Genomic DNA, 27,187 nt, shown 5'->3' on the forward strand with positions numbered 1-27,187 from the left:
GGATAGTGCAGCACCAGAGGCTGCTCCAGCTGCACTATAACAAGGCACCAGAGGCTGCTCCCCCTGTAGTACAGAACCTGACACCAGAGCTGCTCAGCCTATAGAATAATAATAATAATAATAATATCATTACCTGCTGCCAGACACAGCAATGGCTGCTCTCTGCTCCTGCTGCCTTGTGGGAATGATAGAAGGAAGGCGGAGCTCAGACCAGGGGAAAATGGCCGCCGCTCCTGACGTCACTACTCGGCCTGGGGACCTATTGCTGCAGCCGGTCTGGTCTACAAGAAAATGGCCGCCGGCCTCCTGCACTGAGGACATCTATGGTTCAAATATTACTGGGGCGGAGGTGCGGGCGTGGTGTAGCGGGGAAGGGCCAATAACCAGAAAGCAGCCTTTGCCAATCATGACCTACTTCCGGACTGTGCGTTCCACCTTACTTCCGGACTGTGCGTTCCACATACAGGAAGTGAGTTTTCATCGACTGCTGCTGCCTCCCAGTGTCCGTGGAGATCAGGTAATGGCGCCTTACTATACAGGGGGAGCAGCCTGTGGTGTCCTGTTGTTATTATTATTATTATACGGGAGAGTAGCCTGTGGTGATCTGTTATTATTATTATTATTATTATACAGGAGGAGCAGCCTGTAGTGACCTGTTGTTATTATTAATATTATACAGGAGGAGCAGCCTTTGGTGTCCTGTTATTATTACTATACAGGAGGAGCAGCCTGTGGTGTCCTGTTATTATTATTATTATTATTATTATTATTATACAGGAGGAGCAGCCTGTGGTGTCCTGTTATTATTATTATACAGGGGAGCGGCATGTGGTGTCCTGTTATTATTATACAGGGGGAGCGACTTGTAGTGTCCTATTATATTTTTTCTGGGGGAGCAGCCTATTGTGTAATTTTATTATTAATATAAAGGGAGAGCAGAATGGGGTGTGTTGTTATTAGTGTTATACAGGGGGAGCAGGTTTTTGTGTACGGTTATTATTATACAGGGACAGCAGCTTGTGGTGCCCTGGTATTATTATTATACATTGGGAGTGATGGTGATGTCCTACAATACTGGAGGAATGGTCTGTGGTGTCCTGCTTTTAAATACATCTGTTATTTTTATACTGGGGTGCAGCCTTTAGTGTCGTTATTATTATTACTACAGGTTGAGTATCCCATATCCAAATATTCCGAAATACAGACTTTTTTGAGTGAGAGTGAGATAGTGAAACCTTTGCTTTTTGATGGCTCAATGTACACAAACTTTGTTCAATGCACAAAGTTCTAAAAAAATATTAGCAAACATTACCTTCCGGCTGTGTGTATAAGGTGTATATGTAACATAAATGCATTCTGTGCTTAGACTTGGGTCCCATCACCATGATATCTCATTATAGTATGCAATTATTCCAAAATACGGAATAATCCAATATCCAAAATACCTCTGGTCCCAAGCATTTTGGATAAGGGATACTGTGGGGATTGGAAATATTGCTCAAAGTATAGGATGTATTAAAGCAGAGACCGTAATATCCCTGGCATGTGTAACAGATGATAATTGGAGCAGTATGAAGCAAATGTATATCAGACTCCTGGGAGTTGTAATAATAATACAGGAACATGACTGGGGAGGTGAGGGGATCTGGGAGTATCACAGTGACATCACTTATATCTATAGTAATAATACAGGGACATGACGGGAGGTGAGGGAATCTGGGAGCATCATAGTGACCACTTCTCTCTATAGTAATAATACAGAGACATGACTGGGGAGGTGAGGGGATCTGGGAGCGTCACATTTACATTACTTATATCTATAGTAATAATACAGGAATATGACTGGGTAGGTGATGGGATCTGGGACCATCACAGTGATGTCACTTATATCTATAGTTGTAGTACAGGTACATGACTGGGGAGGTGAAGGGATCTGGGAGTGTCACTATGACATCACTTATATCTATAGTAATAATACAGGGACGTGACTGGGGAAGTGAGGGGATCTGGGAGTATTTGCAGCGATATTGATGTCTCCCCATTTTGCAGGGTTACACAGTTGTGAAGAAGATATCTGGTGAGTGTGAGACACCCAGCAGCCATCCTCTTGTGTCAGGCGGACTAAGCAGGACCCACAGCCCCATCACAGTGCCTCCACCTCACTCACTAATACATGAGAGACACAGTGACCAGAAGATCCTGGAACTCACCAACAAGATCATTCAGCTGCTGAAAGGAGAGGTGACTGCTGGGAATGGAACATTATACAGTAACACCAGGGGATGTGTCTGGGTGGTGACTGGAGAGGTGACTGCTGGAAATGGGACATTATACAGTAACACCGGGGGACGTGTCTCGGTGATGACTGGAGAGGTGACTGCTGGGAATGGGACATTATACAGTAACACCAGGGGACGTGTCTGGGTGATGACTGGATAGGTGACTGCTGGGAATGGGGCATTATACAGTAACACCAGGGGATGTGTCTGGGTGATGACTGGAGAGGTGACTGCTGGGAATGGGGCATTATACAGTAACACCAGGGGATGTGTCTGGGTGATGACTGGAGAGGTGACTGCTGGGAATGGGGCATTATACAGTAACACCGGGGGACGTGTCTCGGTGATGACTGGAGAGGTGACTGCTGGGAATGGGACATTCTACAGTAACACCAGGGGACGTGTCTGGGTGATGACTGGATAGGTGACTGCTGGGAATGGGGCATTATACAGTAACACCAGGGGATGTGTCTGGGTGATGACTGGAGAGGTGACTGCTGGGAATGGGGCATTATACAGTAACACCAGGGGATGTGTCTGGGTGATGACTGGAGAGGTAACTGCTGGGAATGGGGCATTATACAGTAACACCAGGGGACGTGTCTGGGTGGTGACTGGAGAGGTGACTGCTGGGAATGGGACATTATACAGTAACACCGGGGGACGTGTTTGGGTGATGACTGGAGAGGTGACTGCTGGGAATGGGACATTATACAGTAACACCAGGGGACGTGTCTGGGTGATGACTGGATAGGTGACTGCTGGGAATGGGGCATTATACAGTAACACCGGGGGGGGGGGGTGTCTGGGTGATGACTGTATCATTGTGTGTGTCAGGTTCATATAAGGTGTCAGGATGTCACTGTCTATGTCTCCATGCAGGAGGGGGAATATATAGAGGAACACAGGGGTCTGTACAAGGACATGATGATGGAGAATCACCGGCCCCTCACATCACTGGGTAAGAGGAGACTGTCATGTATTGTACAGGGGAGAGCAGGTATGGGGCCCCCTATATACACACATCACCTGATAATCACATATATACACTGTACTCAGTCACTGTGTGTCTCCTATAGATGGGCCCAGTAACAGAGATACCCCAGAGAGATGTCCCCGTCCCCTGTATTACCAGGATTGTACAGAGGAGAATCACAGGATCCCACAGGAGAATCAGGTAGGCGGTATTTAGGGTCTCATCCAATATACCAAAGTGACCATCACTATATGATCTGTAGAGGAGCTGTGTGTCTTATGCACTGATATTATATTGTTTCACCTCAGTTTAACCTGACTGTATGCAAATGTCATTATAGGTTTTGTTTTTTTATTTGTAGGTAGAACGTCTGTCTAATATTAAAACAGAAGATACAGAGGGAGAAGAAGAGACGTATGTGACTGATATAAAGGCAGAAGATATAGAGGGAGAAGAAGAGACGTATGTGACTGATATGAAGGCAGAAGATATAGAGGGAGAAGAAGAGATGTATGTGACTGATATAAAGGCAGAAGATATAGAGGGAGAAGAAGAGACATATGTGACTGATATAAAGGCAGAAGATACATTGGGAGAAGAAGAGACGTATGTGACTGATATAAAGGCAGAAAATATAGAGGGAGAAGAAGAGACGTATGTGACTGATATTAAAACAGAAGATATAGAGGGAGAAGAAGAGACGTATGTGACTGCTATAAAGGCAGAAGATATAGAGGGAGAAGAAGAGACGTATGTGACTGATATGAAGGCAGAAGATATTGAGGGAGAAGAAGAGACGTATGTGACTGATATAAAGGCAGAAGATATAGAGGGAGAAGAAGAGACGTATGTGACTGATATAAAGGCAGAAGATACAGAGGAAGAAGAAGAGACGTATGTGAGAGGTGATCAGCAGTGTAAGGAGGAGGAAATCCCTACAGATATCAACACAGGTGAGTAATAAACACTTATTACAGAAGTCACATATTCTCCTTCCTCAGTCACTACAGCAATCTCTTATCCTACACCCTCCTCTGTCAGTACAGACTAATGTGGAATATGTATTTCTGCTGCTGGGTACACTGGGCTCCACAGGGAATGACATTGGGATGTAGAGTAGGCGCTTGATCCGATGCACCAACAGGCTCAAAGCGTTGACCTTCTTCCCAGAATGCATAGCGCCGCCTCCTCTATAACCCCACCTTTGTGCACAGAAGCTCAGTTTTGTAGTTGGTGCCATGCAGTAAGCAGGCATACAACACGGGGGCTGTAGCCCTAGGAAATAGATTTTTAAAGAAATTCACGCCTCACAAGAAGATGCTGGCTCGCTACCCCCTCGCTGCGGAGCTAAGTAAAAATTGGGAATCACACCCGCCAGTGGATTTGCAGGTGGCGCAGCTGGTGGTATCCTCAGCTCTGCCCGTAACTATTGTCACGTCCCTGAGAGAGCCGACGGATAAGCGTGTGGAGGGTTGTTTAAAGGCAATTTACACTCTAAGAGGTGCTGCACATAGGCCCACAATTGCCGCGACATGGGCTGCAGAAGCTGTGGAAGCGTGGGCTCAGGAGCTGGAGGCGGAGTTGCCGTCCAACGCTTCTGATCATGCTAGACAATGCTTGTCGTATATTGTCACAGCGTGTCATTACATTAAGGAAGCGGCTTCGGATACAGGTATTCTGGCGGCCAAGGTTTCTACTACGTCCATACTGGCTCGCCGGATTCTATGGTTGCAGTCCTTGTCTGTGGATCTGTCTTCTAAGAAAACCCTGGTGGTACTCCTGTTTAAGGGAGACATTCTTTTTGGAGAAGACCTCAATAAGATAGTGGCTGACTTAGCTTCTGCTAAAACAACGTGTTTACCTAGTACTGCCCCTTCGGTGCCGAAGGCTAAGAGTACTCCCTTTTGTCCTTCAGGGTAAGCAAAGGGTCAGGCGTACTCGAAACAGGTACGCACTGCCAAACCAAATAAGCCCAAACAGGCCTGGGCTACCCATCAGCCTGCTTCCAAAACTAAAAAGCCTGCCGCATGGGGGATCCCAGGGTGGGGGGGGGCGAATTCTAGGGTATACCCAGGAATGGTTGAAGACCATATCCGATGCATGGGTACGGGAAGTCGTCACTTGAGGTTACACCGTATCCTTCAAAAATCACCCCCCTCATAGATTTTGCCTGACAGACATCCCTTCGCATCAGGTAAAGGCAAAAACTCTTCATTCGGTGGTACAGTCCCTACTGGACACAAGAGTGGTAGTACAGGTACCTCTGGCTCAGAGAGGCAAGGGGTACTATTCACCGCTGTTCCTAGTCCCGAAACCGAATGGGTCTTCCCGGCCCATTCTCAACCTCAAGTCCTTGAACAAATTTGTGAAGGTCTCCAAGTTTCGTATGGAAACTCTTCGCTCTATTGTTCTGGCATTGGAACCTGGGGATTATATGGTCTCCCTGGACATACAGGATGCTTACCTGCATATTCCCATTGCAATGTCGCATCAGCAATACCTGAGGTTTGCGGTTGGCAACCTCCATTACCAATTTTGGGCGTTACCCTTTGGTTTGACCACGGCTCCGCAAGTCTTCACCAAGGTTATGGTGGTCATGACGGCTGTGCTCCGCCGTCAAGGGGTCAGGATCCTACCGTACCTGGACGACTTGTTGATACTGGCAAATTCCCCAGAAACTCTCCTACGCCATCTGGATCTGACTATCCAGTTTCTGCAAGCCCACGGGTGGCTCATCAACTGGAAGAAATCTTCCCTGGTCCCTGCTTGGAGCATGGTGCACCTATGGGCAGAGGCGGATTGGCCATAGGGCTTGCAGGGAAGACTCCCGGTAGGCCGACGCACCTGTGGGGCCTGTTTTGTTTGAGGACATGCGGTCCTATTTATAGGCATAACGAATAAGATACAGAATAATTAGCATATATGAAAATGACTTTGCCACTTAGCCTGTGATTGCAGATGATCTAGTGTATGCTCTGTCTGCCTGCTTGGCTGACATATAAGATTGAGTGAATAGTGATTGGGATACGGTTGGTGTAATAAGCAAGAAAATATATCTACCTAAAGAATTATATAGTTTCCTAAATTCTGAAGGTGTATCATATAATGTGCTCCTAATATTTAATGTTATTTCTTTTTATCTTCCCCCTTGATGCTGGACATGCCCACTATCTGGAAAGTCTTGGGGGGAGGGAGCTGCTGCCATGGCCCATGGCTAGACCTTACACCTCTGGTGCTGCCCATGTGGGGCCACTAGTACATATTTCTCTGACGTCCTAATGGATGCTGGGAACTCCGTAAGGACTATGGGGAATAGCGGCTCCGCAGGAGACTGGGCACAAATAAGAAAGCTTTAGGACTACCTGGTGTGCACTGGCTCCTCCCCTATGACCCTCCTCCAGACCTCAGTTAGATCTTTGTGCCCGGCCGAACTGGATGCACACTAGGAGGCTCTACTGAGCCTGCTAGAAAGAAAGTTTTAAATAGGTTTTTTTATTTTCAGTGAGACCTGCTGGCAACAGGCTCACTGCAGCGAGGGACTAAGGGGAGAAGAAGCGAACCTACCTGCTTGCAGCTAGCTTGGGCTTCTTAGGCTACTGGACACCATTAGCTCCAGAGGGATCAAACGCAGGGCCCGACCTCGATGTCCGTTCCCGGAGCCGCGCCGCCGTCCCCCTTACAGAGCCAGAAGCAAGAAGTGGTCCAGAAAATCGGCGGCAGAAGACTCTGTCTTCAACAAGGTAGCGCACAGCACTGCAGCTGTGCGCCATTGCTCCTCATGCACACCTCACACTCCGGTCACTGATGGGTGCAGGGCGCTGGGGGGGGGGCGCCCTGAGCAGCAATAAGACACCTTGGCTGGCAAATATACACCATATATAGTCCAAAGGGCTATATAGGTGTAAATTAACCCCTGCCAGATTTCCAGAAAAAGCGGGAAAAAGTCAGCCGAAAAAGGGGCGGAGCTATCTCCCTCAGCACACCGGAGCCATTTTCCCTCACAGCTCTGCTGGAAGGATCGCTCCCTGGCTCTCCCCTGCAGTCCTGCACTACAGAAAGGGTAAAAACGAGAGGGGGGGGCACTCAATTTAGGCGCAGTGTATGATATAAAAGCAGCTATAAGGGAAAACACTCTGTATAGTGATATCCCAGTATATATAGCGCTCTGGTGTGTGCTGGCATACTCTCCCTCTGTCTCTCCAAAGGGCTTTGTGGGGTCCTGTCCTCTGTCAGAGCATTCCCTGTGTGTGTGCTGTGTGTCGGTACGGCTGTGTCGACATGTATGATGAGGAGGCTTACGTGGAGGCGGAGCAAATGCCTGTAAATGTGATGTCACCCCCTGCGGGATCGACACCTGAGTGGATGGACTTATGGAAGGAATTACGTGAAAGTGTCAACTCCTTACACAAAAGGTTTGACGACATGGGACAGCCGGCTACTCAGCTTGTGCCTGTCCAGGCGTCTCAAAGGCCATCAGGGGCTCTAAAACGCCCGCTACCTCAGATGGCAGATACAGACGTCGACACTTATACCGACTCCAGTGTCGACGACGAGGAGACTAATGGAACTTCCAATAGGGCCACCGGTTACATGATTGAGGCAATGAAAAATGTTTTACACATTACTGACATTACCCCAGGTACCACTAAAAAGGGTATTATGTTTGGTGAGAAAAAACTACCCGTAGTTTTTCCTGCATCTGAGGAATTAAATGACGTATGTGAATAAGCGTGGGCTTCCCCAGATAAGAAATTGGTAATTTCTAAACGGTTATTGTTAGCGTACCCTTTCCCGCCAGAGGATAGGGCACTTTGGGAAACACCTCCTAGGGTGGATAAAGCGCTCACACGTTTGTCAAAGAAGGTGGCACTACCGTCTCCGGATACGGCCGCCCTAAAGGAACCTGCTGATAGAAAGCAGGAGGCTATCCTAAAGTATATATACACACATACAGGTGTTATACTGCGACCAGCTATTGCCTCAGCATGGATGTATAGTGCTGCGGCTGCGTGGTCAGATTCCCTGACAGAGAATATTGATACCCTGTATAGGGACACTATATTACTGACTCTAGAGCATATAAAAGATGCGCTTTTATACATGTATGATGCACAGAGGGATATTTGCCGGCTGGCATCAAGAGTAAGTGCAATGTTCATTTCCGCCAGGCGAGGGTTATGGACTCGGCAGTGGTCAGGTGATGCCGACTCGTAAAGGCACATGGAAGTTTTGCCTTATAAAGGGGAGGAGTTATTTAGGGAAGGTCTGTCGGACCTCGTTTCCACGGCGACAGCTGCCCCCCAACAAAAGAAAGCACCTTACTATCAAGCACAGTCCTTTCGGCCCCATAAGGGCAAGCGAGCGAGAGGCGCGTCCTTTCTGCCAAAAGGCAGAGGTAAAGGAAAAAAGCTGCAGCAGACAGCCAGCTCCCAGGAGCAGAAGTCCTCCCCCGTTTCCGCCAAGTCCACAGCATGACGCTGGGGCTTCGCAGGCGGACCCAGGTACGGTGGGGGCCCGTCTCAAGAATTTCAGCACACAGTGGGCTCGCTCACAAGTGGATCCCTGGATCTTTCAGGTAGTATCTCAGGGGTACAGACTGGAATTCGAGACGCCTCCCCCCCGCCGTTTCCTAAAATCTGCCTTACCGACAAGGAGGCAGTGTTAGAGGCTATACACAAACTGTATTCACAAAAGGTGATTATCAAGGTGCCCCTCCTTCAACAAGGAAGGGGTTACTATTCCACAATGTTTGTGGTACCGAAACCGGACGGTTCGGTGAGACCCATTTTAAATTTGAAATCCTTGAACACATATATAAAGAGGTTCAAGTTCAAGATGGAATCGCTCAGGGCGGTTATCTCAAGCCTGGAGGAAGGGGATTACATGGTATCACTGGACATCAAGGATGCTTACCTGCATGTCCCAATTTACCCTCCTCACCAGGAGTACCTCAGGTTTGTGGTACAGGACTGTCACTACCAGTTCCAGACGCTGCCGTTTGGGTTATCCATGGCACAGAGGGTCTTTACCAAGGTAATGGCCGAAATGATGATACTCCTTCGAAAGAAGGGGGTTTTAATTATCCCGTACTTGGACGATCTCCTGATAAAGGCGAGGTCCAAGGAGCAGTTGTTGGTGGGGGTAGCACTATTTCAGGAAGTGCTACAACAGCACGGCTGGATTTTCAATATCCCAAAGTCACAGCTGGTTCCTACGACACGCCTTCTGTTCCTGGGGATAATTCTGGATACAGACCAGAAAAGAGTGTTTCTTCCGGAGGAGAAAGCAAAAGAGTTGTCGTCTCTAGTAAGAAGCCTCCTAAAACCAGGACAGGTGTCAGTGAATCAATGCACGAGAGTCCTGGGAAAGATGGTAGCCTCATACGAGGCAATTCCATTCGGCAGATTCCACGCAAGAACCTTCCAGTGGGACCTGTTGGACAAGTGGTCCGGATCGCATCTTCAGATGCATCAGAGGATAACCCTGTCACCAAGGACCAGGGTGTCGCTCCTGTGGTGGCTGCAGAGTGCTCATCTCCTAGAGGGCTGCAGATTCGGGATACAGGACTGTGTCCTGTTAACCACGGATGCCAGCCTTCGAGGCTGGGGGCAGTCACACAGGGAAGAAATTTCCAGGGACTGTGGTCAAATCAGGAGATTTCTCTTCACATAAATATTCTGGAATTAAGGGCCATCTACAATGCCCTAAGCCAGGCAAGACCTCTGCTTCAAAACCAGCCGGTACTGATACAATCAGACAACATCACGGCGGTCGCCCATGTAAACAGACAGGGCGGCACAAGAAGCATGGGGGCAATGGCAAAAGCCACAAGGATTCTCCGATGGGCAGAGAATCACGTGTTAGCACTGACAGCAGTGTTCATCCCGGGCGTAGACAACTTGGAAGCAGACTTCCTCAGCAGGCACGACCTCCATGGGGACTTCATCCAGAAGTCTTCCAAATGATTGTAAACCATTGGGAACGGCCAAAGGTGGACATGATGGCGTCCCGCTTCAACAATAAAACAAAAAAGATATTGCGCCAGGTCAAGGGACCCTCAGGCGATAGCAGTGGACGCTCTAGTGACACCGTGGGTGTTCCAGTCAGTTTATGTGTTCCCTCCTCTGCCTCTAATTCCCAAGATGCTGAGAATTATAAGAAGGAGAGGAGTAAGAACGATACTCGTGGTCCCGGATTGGCCAAGAAGAGCTTGGTACCCGGAACTTCAAGAGATGCTCACAGAGGACCCATGGCCTCTACCGCTAAGGCGGGACCTTCTCCAACAGGGACCCTGCCTGTTCCAAGACTTACAGCGGCTGCGTTTGACGGCATGGCGGTTGAACACCGGATCCTGAAGGAAAAAGGTATTCCGGAGGAAGTCATCCCTACCCTGATCAAGGCCAGGAAGGATGTAACCACACAACATTATCACCGCATTTTGCGAAAATATGTTGCGTGGTGTGAGGCCAGGAAGGCCCCAACGGAGGAATTTTAACTGGGTCGATTTCTGCATTTCCTGCAAGCAGGAGTGACTATGGGCCTCAAATTGGGGTCCATTAAGGTCCAGATTTCGGCTCTGTCGATTTTCTTCCAGAAAGAACTGGCTTCATTGCCTGAAGTTCAGACATTTGTCAAGGGAGTGCTGCATATTCAGCCCCCTTTTGTGCCCCCAGTGGCACCTTGGGATCTCAATGTGGTCTTGGGGTTCCTGAAATCACATTGGTTTGAGCCACTTAAAACCGTGGATCTGAAATATCTCACGTGGAAAGTGGTCATGTTGTTGGCACTGGCTTCGGCCAGGCGTGTGTCAGAATTGGCGGCTTTGTCTTGTAAAAGCCCTTATCTGATCTTCCATATGGATAGGGCAGAATTGAGGACTCGTCCCCAGTTTCTCCCGAAGGTGGTATCAGCTTTTCACTTGAACCAACCTATTGTGGTGCCTGCGGCTACTAGGGACTTGGAGGATGCCAAGTTACTGGACGTTGTCAGGGCCCTGAAAAGGACGGCTAGAGTCAGGAAAACTGACTCGCTATTTATCCTGTACGCACCCAACAAGCTGGGTGCTCCTGCTTCTAAGCAGACGATTGCTCGCTGGATTTGTAGCACAATTCAGTTTGCGCATTCTGCGGCGGGACTGCCGCATCCTAAATCAGTGAAAGCCCATTCCACAAGGAAGGTGGGCTCATCTTGGGCGGCTACCCGAGGGGTCTCTGCTTTACAACTTTGCCGAGCGGCTACTTGGTCAGGGTCTAATACTTTTGCAAAATTTTACAAATTTGATGCCCTGGCTGAGGAGGACCTTGAGTTTGCTCATTCGGTGCTGCAGAGTCATCCGCACTCTTCCGCCCGTTTGGGAGCTTTGGTATAATCCCCATGGTCCTTACGGAGTTCCCAGCATCCACTAGGACGTCAGAGAAAATAAGAATTTACTCACCGGTAATTCTATTTCTCGTAGTCCGTAGTGGATGCTGGGCGCCCATCCCAAGTGCGGATTGCTGCAATACTTGTACATAGTTATTGTTAACTAATCGGGTTGTTGTTGAGAGCCATCTGTTCAGAGGCTCCACTTGTTATCATACTGTTAACTGGGTTTAATATCACAAGTTGTACGGTGTGATTGGTGTAGCCGGTATGAGTCTTACCCGGGATTCAAAATCCTTCCTTAATCGTGTCAGCTCTTCCGGGCACAGTATCTTAACTGAGGTCTGGAGGAGGGTCATAGGGGGAGGAGCCAGTGCACACCAGGTAGTCCTAAAGCTTTCTTATCTGTGCCCAGTCTCCTGCTGAGCCGCTATTCCCCATGGTCCTTACGGAGTTCCCAGCATCCACTACGGACTACGAGAAATAGAATTACCGGTGAGTAAATTCTTATTTTTTCCAGGGATGCTTTTTGTTCCCAATCTGCTCCTGCCTGTGGGCGTTGTTGGACACTCACAACCAGCAGTTGTTTTTGTCTCAGAAGAAAGTCCTGAAGCTTCAGAACAGGATTCGTTGCCTCCTATCTTGTCCGCAAGTGTCGATACATTCGGCAATGCAAGTGCTAGGTCTCATGGTGTCTGCTTTCAACATGGTGGAGTATGCTCAATTCCATTCCTGCCCTCTGCAGAAGCTAATTCTTACCAAGTGGGACGGCTTGCCTCACCGGATCAGGTCTCAAATGATCTCCTTGTCTCCGGAGGTCCATCTGTCACTGAGCTGGTTGCTTCAGGACCAACGATTTAGCAGGGTTCGTCCCTTCTGGATCTTCAGCTGGGTCCTTCTGACGACGGATGCCAGTCTGAGAGGTTGGGGTGCTGTGTTGGAACAACACTCCCTTCAGGGTTTGTGGATCAAGGAGTCGTCTCTCCTCCTGATAAACATTCTGGAATTGCGGGCGGTGTTCAACTCATTGAACTTGGCCCTCATTTAATACAGATTAGACCTGTTCAAGTACAGTTGGACAACGCCACCACGGTGGCGTACATCAATCATCAAGGCGGCACTCAAAGCCACATGGCATTGAGGGAAGTATCACGGATTGTTTAGTGGGTGGAACGTCATCTGTCAGCCATATTGGCAGTGTTCATTCCGGGGGTCCTAAACTGGGAAGCGGACTTTCTCATTCGTCAGGACGTACATGCCAGAGAGTGGAGCCTCCATCCAGAAGTGTTTCAACTCCTTGTGGACAAGTGGGGCCTTCCAGATGTGGACCTGATGGCATCTGGACACAATCACAAGGTTCTGGTCTTCAGAGCAAGGACAAGGGATCCTCAAGCAGCGTTCGTGGACGCACTGGCAATTCCATGGAACTTTCGGCTGCCATACATGTTCCCTCCGGTGTCACTCCTGCCCAGAGTAATAAGGAAGTTCAAGAAAGAAGGAGGAATCCTGCTTCTGATCGCTCCAGCGTGGCCCAGATGGCATTGGTTCTCAGACCTTCAGGGTCTCTCGATAGAGAATCCCCTTCTACTTCCGCAGTGTCCAGATTTCCTCGTTCAGGGCCCCTGTGTATATTAGGATTTAGCCCGATTGGCTTTGACGGCGTGGCTCTTGAAGCTTCCGTCTTGAAGGCCAAAGGATTTTCTGAGGCGGTCATTCAAACCATGTTGAAGGCCCGGAAACCGACCTCTGCTCGGATTTACCATAAGGTCTGGAATTTTTACTTTGCTAGGTGTGCATCTAACAATTATGATGCTTACAAGTTTAGTACGGCCAAACTTTTGGCCCCTCTACAACAGGATCTGGACTTGGGCCTTCGTCTGGCCTCCATCAATGTTCATATTTCTGCCTTGTCGGTTTGGTTCCAGAGAAAAATTGCGACCTTACCTGATGTGCATGCGTTCACTCAGGGTGTGTTGCGGATTCAACCTCCTTATGTCCCGCCTGTGGCTCTTTGGGACCTGTCGGTGGTTCTGGAGGCGTTGCAAGGGTCTCTGTTTGAGCCTCTTGAATCTGCAGACCTTAAGTGGCTTTCCCTTAAGGTATTGTTTCTGCTGGCTATTGTCTCTGCTAGACAGGTGTCGGATTTGGGTGCCTTGTCTTGTAGGTTACCTTATCTGATTTTTCACCGTGATCGGGCGGTTCTTAGAACACGTCCCGGGTATTTACTGAAGGTGGTGTCCTCTTTCCACCTTAATCAGGAAATCATGGTTCCGGCCTACTTACATGTTCCCATTTATCCTCCGCATCAGGCTTACCTGAGGTTTGCAATTCAGGATTGTCATTACCAATTTCAAACGTTGCAGTTTGGTCTGTCCACGGCTCTGAGGATTTTCACCAAAGTGATGGCGGAGATGATGGTTCTCCTTCGCAAGCAAGGACCCATACTTGGACAATCTCCTGATAAAGGCGAGATCCAGGAACCAGTTGGTGCAAAACGTTGCACTCTCCCTGACGGTTCTTCAGCAACATGGTTGGCCCCTAAACTTGCCAAAATCGCAGTTGATTCAGACGATGCGGTTGTCGTTTTTGGGAATGATATTGGACACAGAACTACAGAGAGTCTTTCTTCAGTGGACAAGGCTCTGGAACTTCAGAGTCTGGGCAAACAAATTCTGAAACCAGCAAGAGTGTCAATCCATCAATGCATTTGGTGGCTGGGGAAGATGGTTGTGGCCTACGAGGCCATTCAGTTTGGCAGGTTCCATGCCAGAGTGTTCCAGTGGGACCTGTTGGACAAGTGTTCCGGGTCCCACCTACACATACACCGGAGGATAATCCTGTCTTCCAAGACCAGGGTATCAATCCTGTGATGGCTGCACAGCTCTCACCTCATAGAGGGGCGCAGGTTCGGGATACAGGACTGGATCCTGCTGACCACGGATGCAATCCTCCGAGGCTGGGGGGGCAGTCACAATGGGAGAAAACTTCCAAGGAAGATGGTCAAGTCAGGAAACTTGTTTCCACATAAATGTTCTGGAGTTAAGGGCCATTTACAACGGCCTTCTGCAAGCGGAACATCTTCGAGATCTGCCTGTACTGATCCAGTCGGACAATGTAACAGCAGTAGCGTACATAAACCATCAGGGCGGAACGAAAATCAGAGCGGCATTGGCAGAAGCCACAAGGATTTTCCGCTGGGCGGAAAAGCATACAAGCCCTCTGTCAGCGATCTTCATTCCAGCAGTGGACAACTGGGAAGCAGACTTCCTCAGCAGACACGATCTCCATCCAGGAGAGTTGGGCCTCCACCAGGAAGTCTTCACAGAGGTGACAAGTCGTTGGGGAGTTCCTCAAGTAGACATGAGGGCATCTTGTCTCAACAAGAAGCTTCAGAGATATTGTTTCAGGTCAAGGGACCCTCAAGCAATTGCAGTGGATGCACTGGTGACACCATGGGTGTTTCAGTCGGTGTATGTATTACCTCCACTTCCTCTCATTCCAAAGGTTCTAAAGATCATAAGAAGAACAAAGATCCGGGCGATCCTCATTGTCCTAGATTGGCCAAGGAGGGCTTGATATCCAGATCTTCAGGAATTACTCATAGGAGATCCCTGGCCTCTTCCTCTGCGCGAGGACCTGTTACAACAGGGGCTGTGCGTGTATCAGGACTTTCCACAGCTACGTTTGACGGCATGGCGGTTGTGCGCAAAATCATAGACCGTAAGTGTATTCCCAGTGAAGTCATTCCCACAATTATTCAGGCCAGAAAAGGGGTAACGTCTAAACATTACCACCGTATTTGGAAAAAATATGTTTCTTGGTGTGAATCCAAGGGGGCTCCTACGGAAGAGTTTCGGCTAGGACGTTCTCTCCATTTTCTACAAGCAGGTGTGGATGCGGGCCTAAAATTGGGCTCAATTAAGGTACAGATTTCGACCTTATCGGATTTCTTTCAGAAACAATTGGCCTCCCTTCCAGAAGTTCAGACTTTCGTGAAAGGCGTGTTGCACATCCAACCTTCATTTGTGCCTCCAGTTGCACCATGGGATCTTAATGTGGTGTTGCAGTTCCTTCAATCACATTGGTTTGAACCTTTACGGACGATGGAGTTGAAATTCCTCACCTGGAAAGTGGTCATCGCTGTTGGCCTTGGCATCTGCAAGGCGGGTGTCTGAGTTAGCGGCCTTGTCTCACAAGAGCCCTTATTTGATCTTCCATGAAGATAGAGCTGAATTGAGGACACCTCAACAATTTCTACCGAAGGTGGTTTCCTCTTTCCACATGAAACAACCTATTGTGGTGCCTGTGGCTACTGACGCCTTCACTGAGTCAAAATCTCTGGATGTGGTTAGAGCTTTGAAGATTTATGTCTCCAGAACGGCTCAGATTAGGAAAACAGAGGCTCTGTTTGTCCTGTATGCTCCCAGCAAGATTGGGTGTCCTGCTTCCAAGCAGATCATTGCACGCTGGATCTGTAACACGATTCAGCATGCTCAGTCCACTGCTGGATTGCCGTTACCGGAATCTGTAAAGGCCCATTCTACTAGAAAGGTGGGCTCATCTTGGGCGGCTGCCCGGGGGGTCTCGGCATTGCAACTTTCCCGAGCAGCTACTTGGTTGGGGTCAAACACATTAGCAAAGTTCTACAGTTTGACACCTCGGCCAATGGAGACCTTAAGTTTGGTCAGTCGGTGCTGCAGAGTCATCCGCGCACTCCCGCCCATTCTAGAGCTTTGGTATAACCCCGTGGTTCTATGATGACCCCAGCATCCTCTAGGACGTATGAGAAAATAGGATTTTAATACCTACCGGTAAATCCTTTTCTCTTAGTCCGTAGAGGATGCTGCGCGCCCGTCCCAGTGCGTACCTTATCTGCAGTTATTAGTTGTGGTTACACAAATGTTGTGTTACGTTATTGTCAGCATGTTGCTGCAATTGTTCATGCCGTTGGCTTGTGTTCTGTTGAATGCCACGTTCTGCGGCATACTTGAGGTGTGAGCTGGTAAGAATCTCACCTTAGTTTAACAATAATTCCTTTCCTCGAAATGTCCATCTTCCTGGGCACAGTTCCTATAACTGGAGTCTGGTGGAGGGGCATAGAGGGAGGAGCCAGTTAACACCCTTTCAAAGTCTTGAAGTGCCCATGTCTCCTGCGGATCCCGTCTATACCCCATGGTTCTATGATGACCCCAGCATCCTCTACGGACTAAGAGAAAAGGATTTACCGGTAGGTATTAAAATCCTATTTTCTCTAACATCCACAAGGGATACTGGGGACTTTGTAAGATGGGGTATAGAGGGGGTCCAAAGGAGCCGGTGTACTTTAGATTTCTTCCACTGGGTGTGCTTTCTTCCTCCCCTCTATGCCCCCTCCTGCAGCCAGTTTAGAACAGTGTGCCCTCAGGAGAGGATGCCACTCTGGAGCTCCAGAGGATTTTCTTCAGTTTATTTTAAACGTTGTTATTGTCAGTATACTGTTTGGGCAACAGTATAACAGTATACCTGCACTGAGGGAGTTGGGGGGGTGGGGGCGGTTACCGGTCTCTTCAGGCGTCAGAGCCGCTTCCCCGCTGCAGGACCACCGTACTGAGAGGTTGTTGGTACCGCAGGGCATTGTGCATTAGCAAATGCAATCGCAGCACGCCGCACACCCCTAACAATGCCGGGAGGTGAGAAGAGTGGTGAGTACAAACCGGGGGCCCCGCTAGGGGGGTCCCCCGGCTCTTGCTGCAGCGCGATCACAGGAGCGGCATACGGACGCTATAGCCCCCCTGTGTACACTGGCAGCGGTGGTGGAAACAGGGATTCATGTTACGTTTTACACCTGTTAGGAGACATTTGCCAGTATAAATAAATGTATAGCTCCGGCGCCATTACAGGGGGCGGAGCTTCCTTAGAGCGAGACCAGTGGCGTTTTGGCGCCTTCCTCTGCTTACAGCTGCAGCAGAAAGGACACACAGCCCCTCCAGACACTCAGGATACACAGGAAACTGGTACAGGGGTGTAAATAAGGGGGAGAGACGCTATTATACACACTATAGTGTCCTGAAAAGGCTGTGGGTAAGGGTGGTTAGGGTTAGGCTGTGGGTAAGGGTGGTTAGGGTTAGGCTGTGGGTAAGGGGGGTTAGGGTTAGGCTGTGGGTAAGGGGGGTTAGGGTTAGGCTGTGGGTAAGGGGGGCTAGGGTTGGGCTGTGGGTAAGGGGGGCTAGGGTTGGGCTGTGGGTAAGGGGGGTTAGGGTTAGGCTGTGGGTAAGGGGGGTTAGGGTTAGGCTGTGGGTAAGGGGGGTTAGGGTTAGGCTGTGGGTAAGGGGGGCTAGGGTTGGGCTGTGGGTAAGGGGGGCTAGGGTTGGGCTGTGGGTAAGGGGGGTTAGGGTTAGGCTGTGGGTAAGGGGGGTTAGGGTTAGGCTGTGCGTAAGGGGGGTTAGGTTTAGGCTGTGGGTAAGGGGGGTTAGGTTTAGGCTGTGGGTAAGGGTGGTTAGGGTTAGGCTGTGGGTAAGGAGGGTTAGGTTTAGGCACTGCTGGGGGGAGGTTAGGGTTAGGTTGTGGGTAAGGGAGGTTAGGGTTAGGCACTGCTGGGGGGAGGTTAGGGTTAGGCTGTGGGTAAGGGGGGTTAGGTTTAGGCACTGCTGGGGGGAGGTTAGGGTTAGGCTGTGGGTAAGGGGGATTAGGTTTAAGCACTGCTGGGGGGAGGTTAGGGTTAGGCTGTGGGTAAGGCGGGTTAGGCACTGCTTGGGGGAGGTTAGGGTTAAGCTGTGGGTAAGGGGGGATAGGGTTAGGCACTGCTGGGGGGAGGTTAGGGTTAGGCTGTGGGTAAGGGGGGATAGGGTTAGGCACTGCTTGGGGGAGGTTAGACTGTGGGTAAGGGGGGTTAGGCACTGCTGGGGGAAGGTTAGGGTTAGATTTTGGGTAAGGCGGGGGTTAGGTTTAGGCACTGCTGTGGGGAGGTTAGGGTTAGGCTGTGGGAAAAGGGGGTTAGGTTTAGGCACTGCTGGGGGCAGGTTAGGGTTAGGCTGGGGGTAAGGGGGGTTAGTTTTAGGCTGTGGGTAAGGGGGGTTAGGCACTGCTGGGGGGAGGTTAGGGTTAGGCTGTGGGCAAGGGGGGATAGGGTTAGGCACTGCTGGGGGGAGGTTAGGTTTAGGCTGTTGGTAAGGGGGGATAGTGTTAGGCACTGCTTGGGGGGGAGGTTAGGGTTAGGCTGTGGGTAAGGGGGATTAGGTTTAGGCACTGCTGGGAGGAGGTTGGGGTTAGGCACTGGTGGGGGGAGGTTAGGGTTAGGCTGTGGGTAAGTGGGTTAGGTTTAGGCACTGCTGGGGGGAGGTTAGGGTTAGGCTGTGGGTAAGGGGGGATAGGGTTAGGCACTGCTGGGGGGAGGTTAGGGTTAGGCTCTGGGCAAGGGGGGTTAGGTTTAGGCACTGCTGGGGGGAGGTTAGGGTTAGGTTGTGGGTAAGGGGGGTTAGGTTTAGGCAGTGCTGGGGGGAGGTTATGGTTAGACTGTGAGTGGGAGGGTTAGGTGTCTGCAGTGCTGGGGGGAGGTTAGGTTTAGGCTGTGGGTAAGGGGCGTTAGGTTTAGGCACTGCTGGGGGGAGGTTAGGGTTAGGCTGTGGGTAAGGGGGGTTAGGTTTAGGCACTGCTGGGGGGAGGTTAGAGTTAGGCTGTGGGTAAGGGGAGTTAGGTTTAGGCACTGCTGGGGGGAGGTTAGGGTTAGGCTGTGGGTAAGGGGGGTTAGGTTTAGGCACTGCTGGGGGGAGGTTAGGGTTAGGCTGTGAGTGGGAGGGTTAGGTTTAGGCACTGCTGGGGGGAGGTTAATGTTAGGCTGTGGGTAAGGGGGTTAGGTTTTGGCACTGCTGGGTGGAGGTTAGGGTTAGGCTGTGGGTAAGGGGGTTAGGTTTAGGCACTCCTGGGCGGAGGTTAGGGTTAGGCTGCAGAGAGGGGGGATAGGGTTAGTCTCTAGGGGGGGCGGGTTAGATTTAGGCTGTGGGTAAGGGGGTTAGGTTTAGGCAGTGCTGGGGAGAGGTTAGGGTTAGGCTGTGGGTTAGGGGGCGTTAGGTTTAGGCACTGCTGGGGGTAGGTTAGGTTTAGGCTGTGGGTAAGGGGCGTTAGGTTTAGGCACTGCTGGGGGGAGGTTAGGGTTAGGCTGTGGGTAAGGGGGTTAGGTTTAGGCACTGCTGGGGGTAGGTTATGGTTAGGCTGTGGGTAAGGGAGGTTAGGGTTAGGCACTGCTGGGGGGAGGTTAGGGTTAGGCTGTGGGTAAGGGAGGTTAGGTTTTGGCACTGCTGGGTGGAGGTTACGGTTAGGCTGTGAGTGGGAGGGTTAGGCGTCGGCAGTGCTGCGATTGGGATGCCGGTGTGTCTTCTCATTTCTAGCCTTATATGATGTTGCCCGGGCTCAGATCACTTGTATAAATGCTTTTGACTGAAGAAGTAGCGGGTGCACCACAGGTAGCAGCAGTGCCTGCACAATTGATTCATGTTATAGTCTCATAGATCCTTAGCTTATTTGTGAATGGCGCTGGGAATATCAGGGAAACTTACTGTAGTGGATGCCTGAAACAACCACTGAGGTCGGGCTACAAGCCCATGACACTCCCAGAAGACACACAAGGCATGCAAGGAAAGCCACCACCCAAGTTCAGCCACCCGCTCCTAGGCTACTTACCCTACCCCACAGCACTTACGCTGTTACCGGCGCTCACCTCCCGCCCGCAGCACAGCGTAGAGCAGCCGTAGAGCCGTCTTCACTTTCTGCCCGGCCCCCGTGTGAATCCGCGGCTGCATGTGACCAGGAGGGGGAGGCACCGCCAGAAGACTGGTAGTGGTAAGGCTCCACCTCCTTTTTACAGGCAGGAAGTGCAGTTAATTGAGAGCCAGGAATTGGCTGCAGCGGAGCGCGTCCTCGGGGATCCACACGTTTTTGAAAAGTGAGTCCCCGTCCTCCGATCTGGGTAAAATACGCGCTACAGTGCGTATTTGCAAACACTGTGTATATGTGTGTGTGTGTGTGTATGTATGTGTATATATATATATATATATATATGTATGTGTGTGTATATATATATATATATATATATATATATATTTATTTATTTATTAAGCAACAATGTGGGTCATTCCGAGTTGTTTGCAAGCAGCTTTCGTTCGCTGCGCAGCGATCATGCAAAAAAATCGGCACTTCTGCGCATGCGTATGCAGTGCAATGCGCACGCACGGCGTTCTTTAACAACGATTGATGTCGTTTCACACAAGGTATAGCGACACTTTTCAGTCGCACTGCTGGCCGCAGAGTGATTGACAGGAAGAGGGCATTACTGGGTGTCAACTGACCGTTTTCGGGGAGTGTTCAAAAAAACGCAGGCGTGCCAGGAAAAATGCAGGTGTAGCTGGCCGAACGCAGGGCGTGTTTGTGACATCAAAACAGGAACTGAACAGTCTGAAGTGATCGCAAGCTAAGACTGCACAAAAAAATATTGTAGCCGTGCTGCGTTCCTTTCGAACGCACTTCTGCTAAGCTAACATAAACTCCCAGAGAGTGGCGGCTTAGCGTTTGCACGGCTGCTAAAAACAGCTAGCGAATGAACAACTCGGAATGAGGGCCAATGTGTATAGTGTATTTGAATTGTATTTAAGGTGGAATGCACTTGTTTGTGTGTCCCAGGAGGGGGGAATCCATTACTGTGTAGGCCAGGCATGTCCAAACTGCTGCCCTCCAGCTGTTGAGAAACTACACATCCCAGCATGCCCTGACACAGCTTTAGCATTCTCTGACAGCAAAACTGTCAGGGCATGCTGGGATATGTAGTTTCACAACAGCTGGAGGGCCGCAATTTGGACATGCCTGGTGTAGGCTGGTGGATTCCCCCAGTACTTTCCCCCCAAAATGGAATGCCTTCCTCTCTAGCCTCCCACATGGAAGTATCATGAGGAGAGAGAGGAGCAGCTCAGCTTTAAAACAAGCTGAGTGGTTTTCTGGAGCTCCTTGGGGATCACCTTTGATGGGCAGGAAAGCCTGACCTGGGATCTAGGCTGCCCATCTCTGGAGCCCAATTTTAGACTGGAGATGGTGAGCTGGGTACCCGGGCAGATTCCTGGAAGTAGTTTAGATGGGAAAACTTCCCCCAGCCTAGACTGAGCGTCACCAGGGTGGATACCAACCCTCCAGGATGGGACGGTCAAAGGAGAGCGACTACTCCCCACCGTCCGTAGAGGACAATGATAGCTGTGCATGTGGCCAAGGCATGCACATCACATGGGTAAACAATGATTGGTTGAGAACAGCACGGTGGACTTGCCCCCTGTGGTCTGTGTATTGGCGTAAGATAAAAAGAGGAGGCCTGTTAGCCTCCAGAGGTATTATACTATTTTCACTCTGCTGTAAACATCTTGCTGTATTGCTGTTGCCACTAGCAATAGGGAACAGTGTTTTTAAGACTGGGTGAATAAACATATGCCTCAAGATGACCGCTTCATCTTGTGATCTGCAGTGCTATGCCAAACATAGTTCCGTTTTCCGGCTGTCCAGGGTGCACTCAGCGTCTCCAAGCTTCGCCTCCCGCCAGCTACTGTGCAGAGGCCAAGTCCAGCGACTAGTGGTGATTCGTCGACACCACACAGGTGTGGTAAGATAGCGTGTAGACACATACAGAGCAGTACCATGGTTCCAGACTCCATAGCGACAAGGAGTCTGGTGGTGGCAGTGTAGTACCTGCCCATTACGCAGTGGGTGGAGTCAGTAATAGGCAGTTACTAATGGTAATTGGGAATCCCCTAATTGGCCAGATCCCGTGTGACCTAAACATCCATTCTGTGACTGGAGCAGGACGCAAGGCAGGGTGAGGGCTTTCGTACAGAACCATCCAGTCACAGAAATTGCTGGCATAGCGGTGGGATAATCCTAGGTGGCTTTTCGGTCACCTGATTGGAGAAGCCGAGTTAGGAGAGGAGTAACTGCAGTGCAGGAGAACGCACAAGATGGCGGTCTTCAGTGGAATGTCAAAGGACGATCTGGAGATCGTGTATCAGGAGAAGGGTGTGGATATCCCTTTCAATGTGTCCAGAAGCATCATGAGGGCGGCACTCGTGAGCTTGGAGGAGTCCCGCTGGGCGGAGGTAGAGTACTAAGGGCGTTGGCATTGAAGAGGGTGGCCTACCAGTGGACCTTTGTACAGAACCGGTGAGACCCACAAGCCCCAGCCTCTCTATTAGCAGCAGCCATGTTTCATACCTAGCAGGGTCGGAGGTCCAACGTCCCAGGTGGGGCGACACGGATACCTTAGCAGATCGGCTAGTGGAATTCGGAGAAAGGGCAACGGAGCAAGAGTGCTTGATCATCACCTCACTTCCCAATATCACTGCCGGGCTCCGGTGACTGTGCGCAGCCTGTTCTGCCCCCAGCAGTAGCGGAAGAGCCAGTGCTCCCACCTGAGGCAAAAGTGCCTCCAAGTCAGCTATCCGGAGTGTGCAGGAAAGACTGGGCACACTTAGCTCCAGAATACAGCCCGTGGCTTCAGCTGCGTCACTAGGCTGCGGCAGTGAACGGTGCCCGGAGTGAGCGGCTTTAGGGCAGGAGAAGTGGGGGACTTAATAGATTGTTTCTTGGTTCCAGTGGTGGCCGACAGCTATCAGGTAGGGTAGATAAGAAGCCACGTAGTAATAAAAGCTCCAGAAAGCATGTCTGGATGGACTCAGGCCCCTCTTATTTATTATTTTATATACTAACAGGGGTGACAGGTGTGGTACATCCCTGCAAAGGCAGATCCAATCTCTTTCTCATCAGACTCTGCTGTCTTCCCTGCACTCTCACTCAGATGTTCACTGCTGCCAGTAGCACACGTATGAGAAGCAGAAGTATGGCGGCAGCTGTATAGATCCTGATATGTAATTCTCTATATCATACTTACTGTACACACATCATTCTTATTACTATTGAGAGAATAGAGGTAAGACACTGATGATGGGGGGTGTAAAAGTGGATTATAACCTGGAAGATGATGATGATTACAGGGTATTATATGGTGTATTGCATGTAAGGTACCTTGTTCCACACGTACTCTGCTGTAGCAATATACCTTATATAAGGGCGAGTAACACTTGTACAGGCTTACCAGTGTATGCGCACACACATAAAGGAATGCTACCTTACCAATGCTTCCAGGAGTAACGTTAGGAGACATTTCTCTGATCCATCAGCTCATATGACTGATGTTATTGTTCAGCTAGAATCTCCAATTCATACGATATATTCCCCATCCATTGTTTTACATTGGTGCTGACATAGGACTTGGCGAGTGACTACATCTCCATTTATACTTCATGGTTAGTTACAAGTACAAGAGAGAGGGATATCTAAGTCTTATTATAATATTACATTTGTTATTGTGTGTTCTCATTTTTGTATTTCCATAATGTATTTTATTTCCAGCAGATGGACACACAAGCAGGAATATCTCAGAAGGACATCTAATGTTATCCCTGGATTGTGACATAAAAGATAATGACAGTAGACAGGATTCTCCAGGAAATAATCCCATTACCCCAATTATACATCCAGCTCTATCAGCTGATCCCCCTGATCCTGGGAAATGTTCTCCTGATCACTCTGATATTGGAGCATTTGTTACAGCTCTGACAGTAGATACAGTGTTTCCCTGTTCTATAGATGCCAAATGTTTTACACAGAACACAAAGCTTATTACCCATCAGCCAGCTAAGGCAGCTGAGAGGCAATTTCCATGTTCTGAGTGTGGAAAATGTTTTACATACAAATCAGCTCTTGTTAGACATCAGAGAAGTCACACAGGTGAGAGGCCATTTCCATGTTCTGACTGTGGAAAATGTTTTACTTGGAAATCATGTCTTGTTACACATCAGCAAAGTCACACAGGTGAGAAGCCATTTCCATGTTCTGAGTGTGGGAAATGTTTTGGCCGGAAATCACAACTTGTTAGACATCAGAGAACTCACACAGGGGAGAAGCCATTTCCATGTTCTGAGTGTGGGAAATGTTTTGCAGGCAAACCAGAGCTTGTTAGACATCAGAGAAGTCACACAGGTGAGAAGCCATTTCCATGTTCTGAGTGTGGGAAATGTTTTGCAGACAAACCAGAGCTTGTTAGACATCAGAGAAGTCACACAGGTGAGAAGCCATTTCCATGTTCTGAGTGTGGGAAATGTTTTGCAGACAAACCAGAGCTTGTTAGACATCAGAGAAGTCACACAGGTGAGAAGCCATTTTCTTGCTCTGAGTGTGAGAAATGTTTTTCACAGAAATCACATCTTGTTGATCATCAGCGAAGTCACACAGGTGAGAAGCCATTTCCATGTCCTGAGTGTGGGAAATGTTTTGCAGACAAATTACATCTTGTTAGACATCAGAGAAGTCACACAGGTGAGAAGCCATTTTCTTGCTCTGAGTGTGGGAAATGTTTTGCCCAGAAATCACAACTTGTTAGACATCAGCTAAGTCACACAGGTGAGAGGCCATTTCCATGTTCTGAGTGTGGGAAATGTTTTGCCCTGAAATCAGATCTTGTTAAACATCAGAGAAGTCACACAGGTGAGAAGCCATATTCTTGCTCTGAGTGTGGGAAATGTTTTACACAGAACTCATATCTTGTTATACATCACAGAAGTCACACAGGTGAGAAGCCATTTCTATGTTCTGAGTGTGGGAAATGTTTTGCAGACAAATTACATCTTGTTATACATCAGAGAAGTCACACAGGTGAGAAGCCATTTTCTTGCTCTGAGTGTGGGAAATGTTTTGACCGGAAATCACAACTTGTTAGACATCAGCTAAGTCACACAGGTGAGAGGCCATTTCCATGTTCTGAGTGTGGGAAATGTTTTGCCCTGAAATCAGATCTTGTTAAACATCAGAGAAGTCACACAGGTGAGAAGCCATATTCTTGCTCTGAGTGTGGGAAATGTTTTACACAGAACTCATATCTTGTTATACATCACAGAAGTCACACAGGTGAGAAGCCATTTCCATGTTCTGAGTGTGGGAAATGTTTTAGACAGAAATTATATCTTGTTACACACCAGAGAAATCACACAGGTGAGAAGCCATTTTAATCTTCTGGAGTATACTTATTATTGCCATGCGTTGTTCTTCAAGGTTCTTATCCTATGTCCTGTGCTTTTTGCAATATACATGCAACCACTGGGTGAAATAATCGGCTGTCATGCCCTCATCTACCACTGCTATGCAGATGGTCTGTCTTTTGTTCTGGGTACTGAGAACCCAGTACCAATCCTAAATGTCTAGCTGAGCTCCAGGTGTGGGTGATGCCAGTTGGCTGTGACTCAGTCCTGGTGAAACAGGTCTTTATGATAGAAGCTCACCAACAAAGGACAGGGCTACAGCTCAGCTTTGTTACCAACCAGACTTACGCTTGGGGGTTCAGGTTTACATAATGCTGATCCTGTGCAGAATCTTGGTGTCCTGGATGGTGGAGTGACACTTAGACATCAGGTATCAGCCACACTCAGATCCTCATCTGAGGAACATAGTCAGACTCCAGCACTTTATTCCCTCAGAAAATCTACCTACAGTCATACATGCACTTGTATCATCACACATAGACTACTGCAATGTCCTCTACCTGGGTCTCCCAGCAAAAGAATTGCACCGCTTGTAGCTTGTACAGAATACAGCAGCCTGGCTGTTACCTAACCAGCCCGTTCCTGCAACATAACACCCATTCTCTGCTCCCTTCACCGGCTCCCTGTAAGATGGTGACTCTGGGCCTAATTCAGGTTGGACTACAGTGTGTGATCCAAACGGAATTATTGAGAAAAACTTGCAGACGCATGCGCAGCGCCCGTCCTGCGTATGCACCTGCATTCTCTACAGGGGGCTGTAGGAAATGTGATTGCTTCTTGTTAATCAGGTAGAGGCTGTCACGGGGTGGGGGGTAAAGCTCCATTTCCAGTGAGAAGATGGAGCGTTACAAGTGCGGTGTTGCGAGAAAAGGAGGCGGACAAACGGTCATGTTCACTGTGGCTGCATGACATCACACGCAGCCATCGCAATCTAGAAGAACGTGGTGGGGATCCTGCAGGCACAGCTAAGCTGGCAGGATGCTTCACTAGTTTCTAAGATGAAGCAGAAATTGTGGAGCGATCGCAATTTCTGCTTCATAAAGGGGGGAGGCGCCAGTCAGCATACTAGGCTGCCTCGCCCTGCGATGGGCAGCCCCCAGCACGCTAGAAAAAGGATTGCTAATTAGCAGCATCTGCTATCCTTACTGACTTACTGTAGGCACCCTATTACATAATCTTACTGACTCTCCCAGCCCTACAGGACCAGGGTCCATGTACCAGAAGCAGCTCTGCCTCCTTACTGACTTACTGTAGTCCCCTATTACATAATCTTACTGACTCTCCCAGCCCTACATGACCAGGGTCCATGTACCAGAAGCAGCTTCTGCCTCCTTACTGACTTACTGTAGGCACCTATTACATAATCTTACTGACTCTCCCAGCCTTACATGACCAGGGTCCATGTACCAGAAGCAGCTTCTGCCTCCTTACTGACTTACTGTAGTCACCTATTACAGAATCTTACTGACTCT

At 49.3% G+C, this 27,187-nt stretch overlaps 1 protein-coding gene across 1 annotated transcript in view; it reads left to right on the forward strand.

Annotated features, from left to right (window-relative positions):
- Positions 1-220: 220 nt before the first annotated feature.
- LOC134983262 (uncharacterized) overlaps positions 221-27,187 on the forward strand; it is a 35,258-nt gene continuing 8,291 nt past the window's right edge. Inside the window, exons 1-4 of the mRNA XM_063948986.1 lie at positions 221-517; positions 2,050-2,241; positions 3,162-3,240; positions 3,359-3,456. Of these exons, the coding sequence (XP_063805056.1) occupies positions 221-517; positions 2,050-2,241; positions 3,162-3,240; positions 3,359-3,456 (666 nt within the window). The remainder of the gene's footprint in view (positions 518-2,049; positions 2,242-3,161; positions 3,241-3,358; positions 3,457-27,187) is intronic.

The sequence above is a fragment of the Pseudophryne corroboree genome, assembly GCF_028390025.1.
Source record: "Pseudophryne corroboree isolate aPseCor3 chromosome 3 unlocalized genomic scaffold, aPseCor3.hap2 SUPER_3_unloc_11, whole genome shotgun sequence".
Lineage (NCBI taxonomy): Eukaryota > Metazoa > Chordata > Amphibia > Anura > Myobatrachidae > Pseudophryne > Pseudophryne corroboree.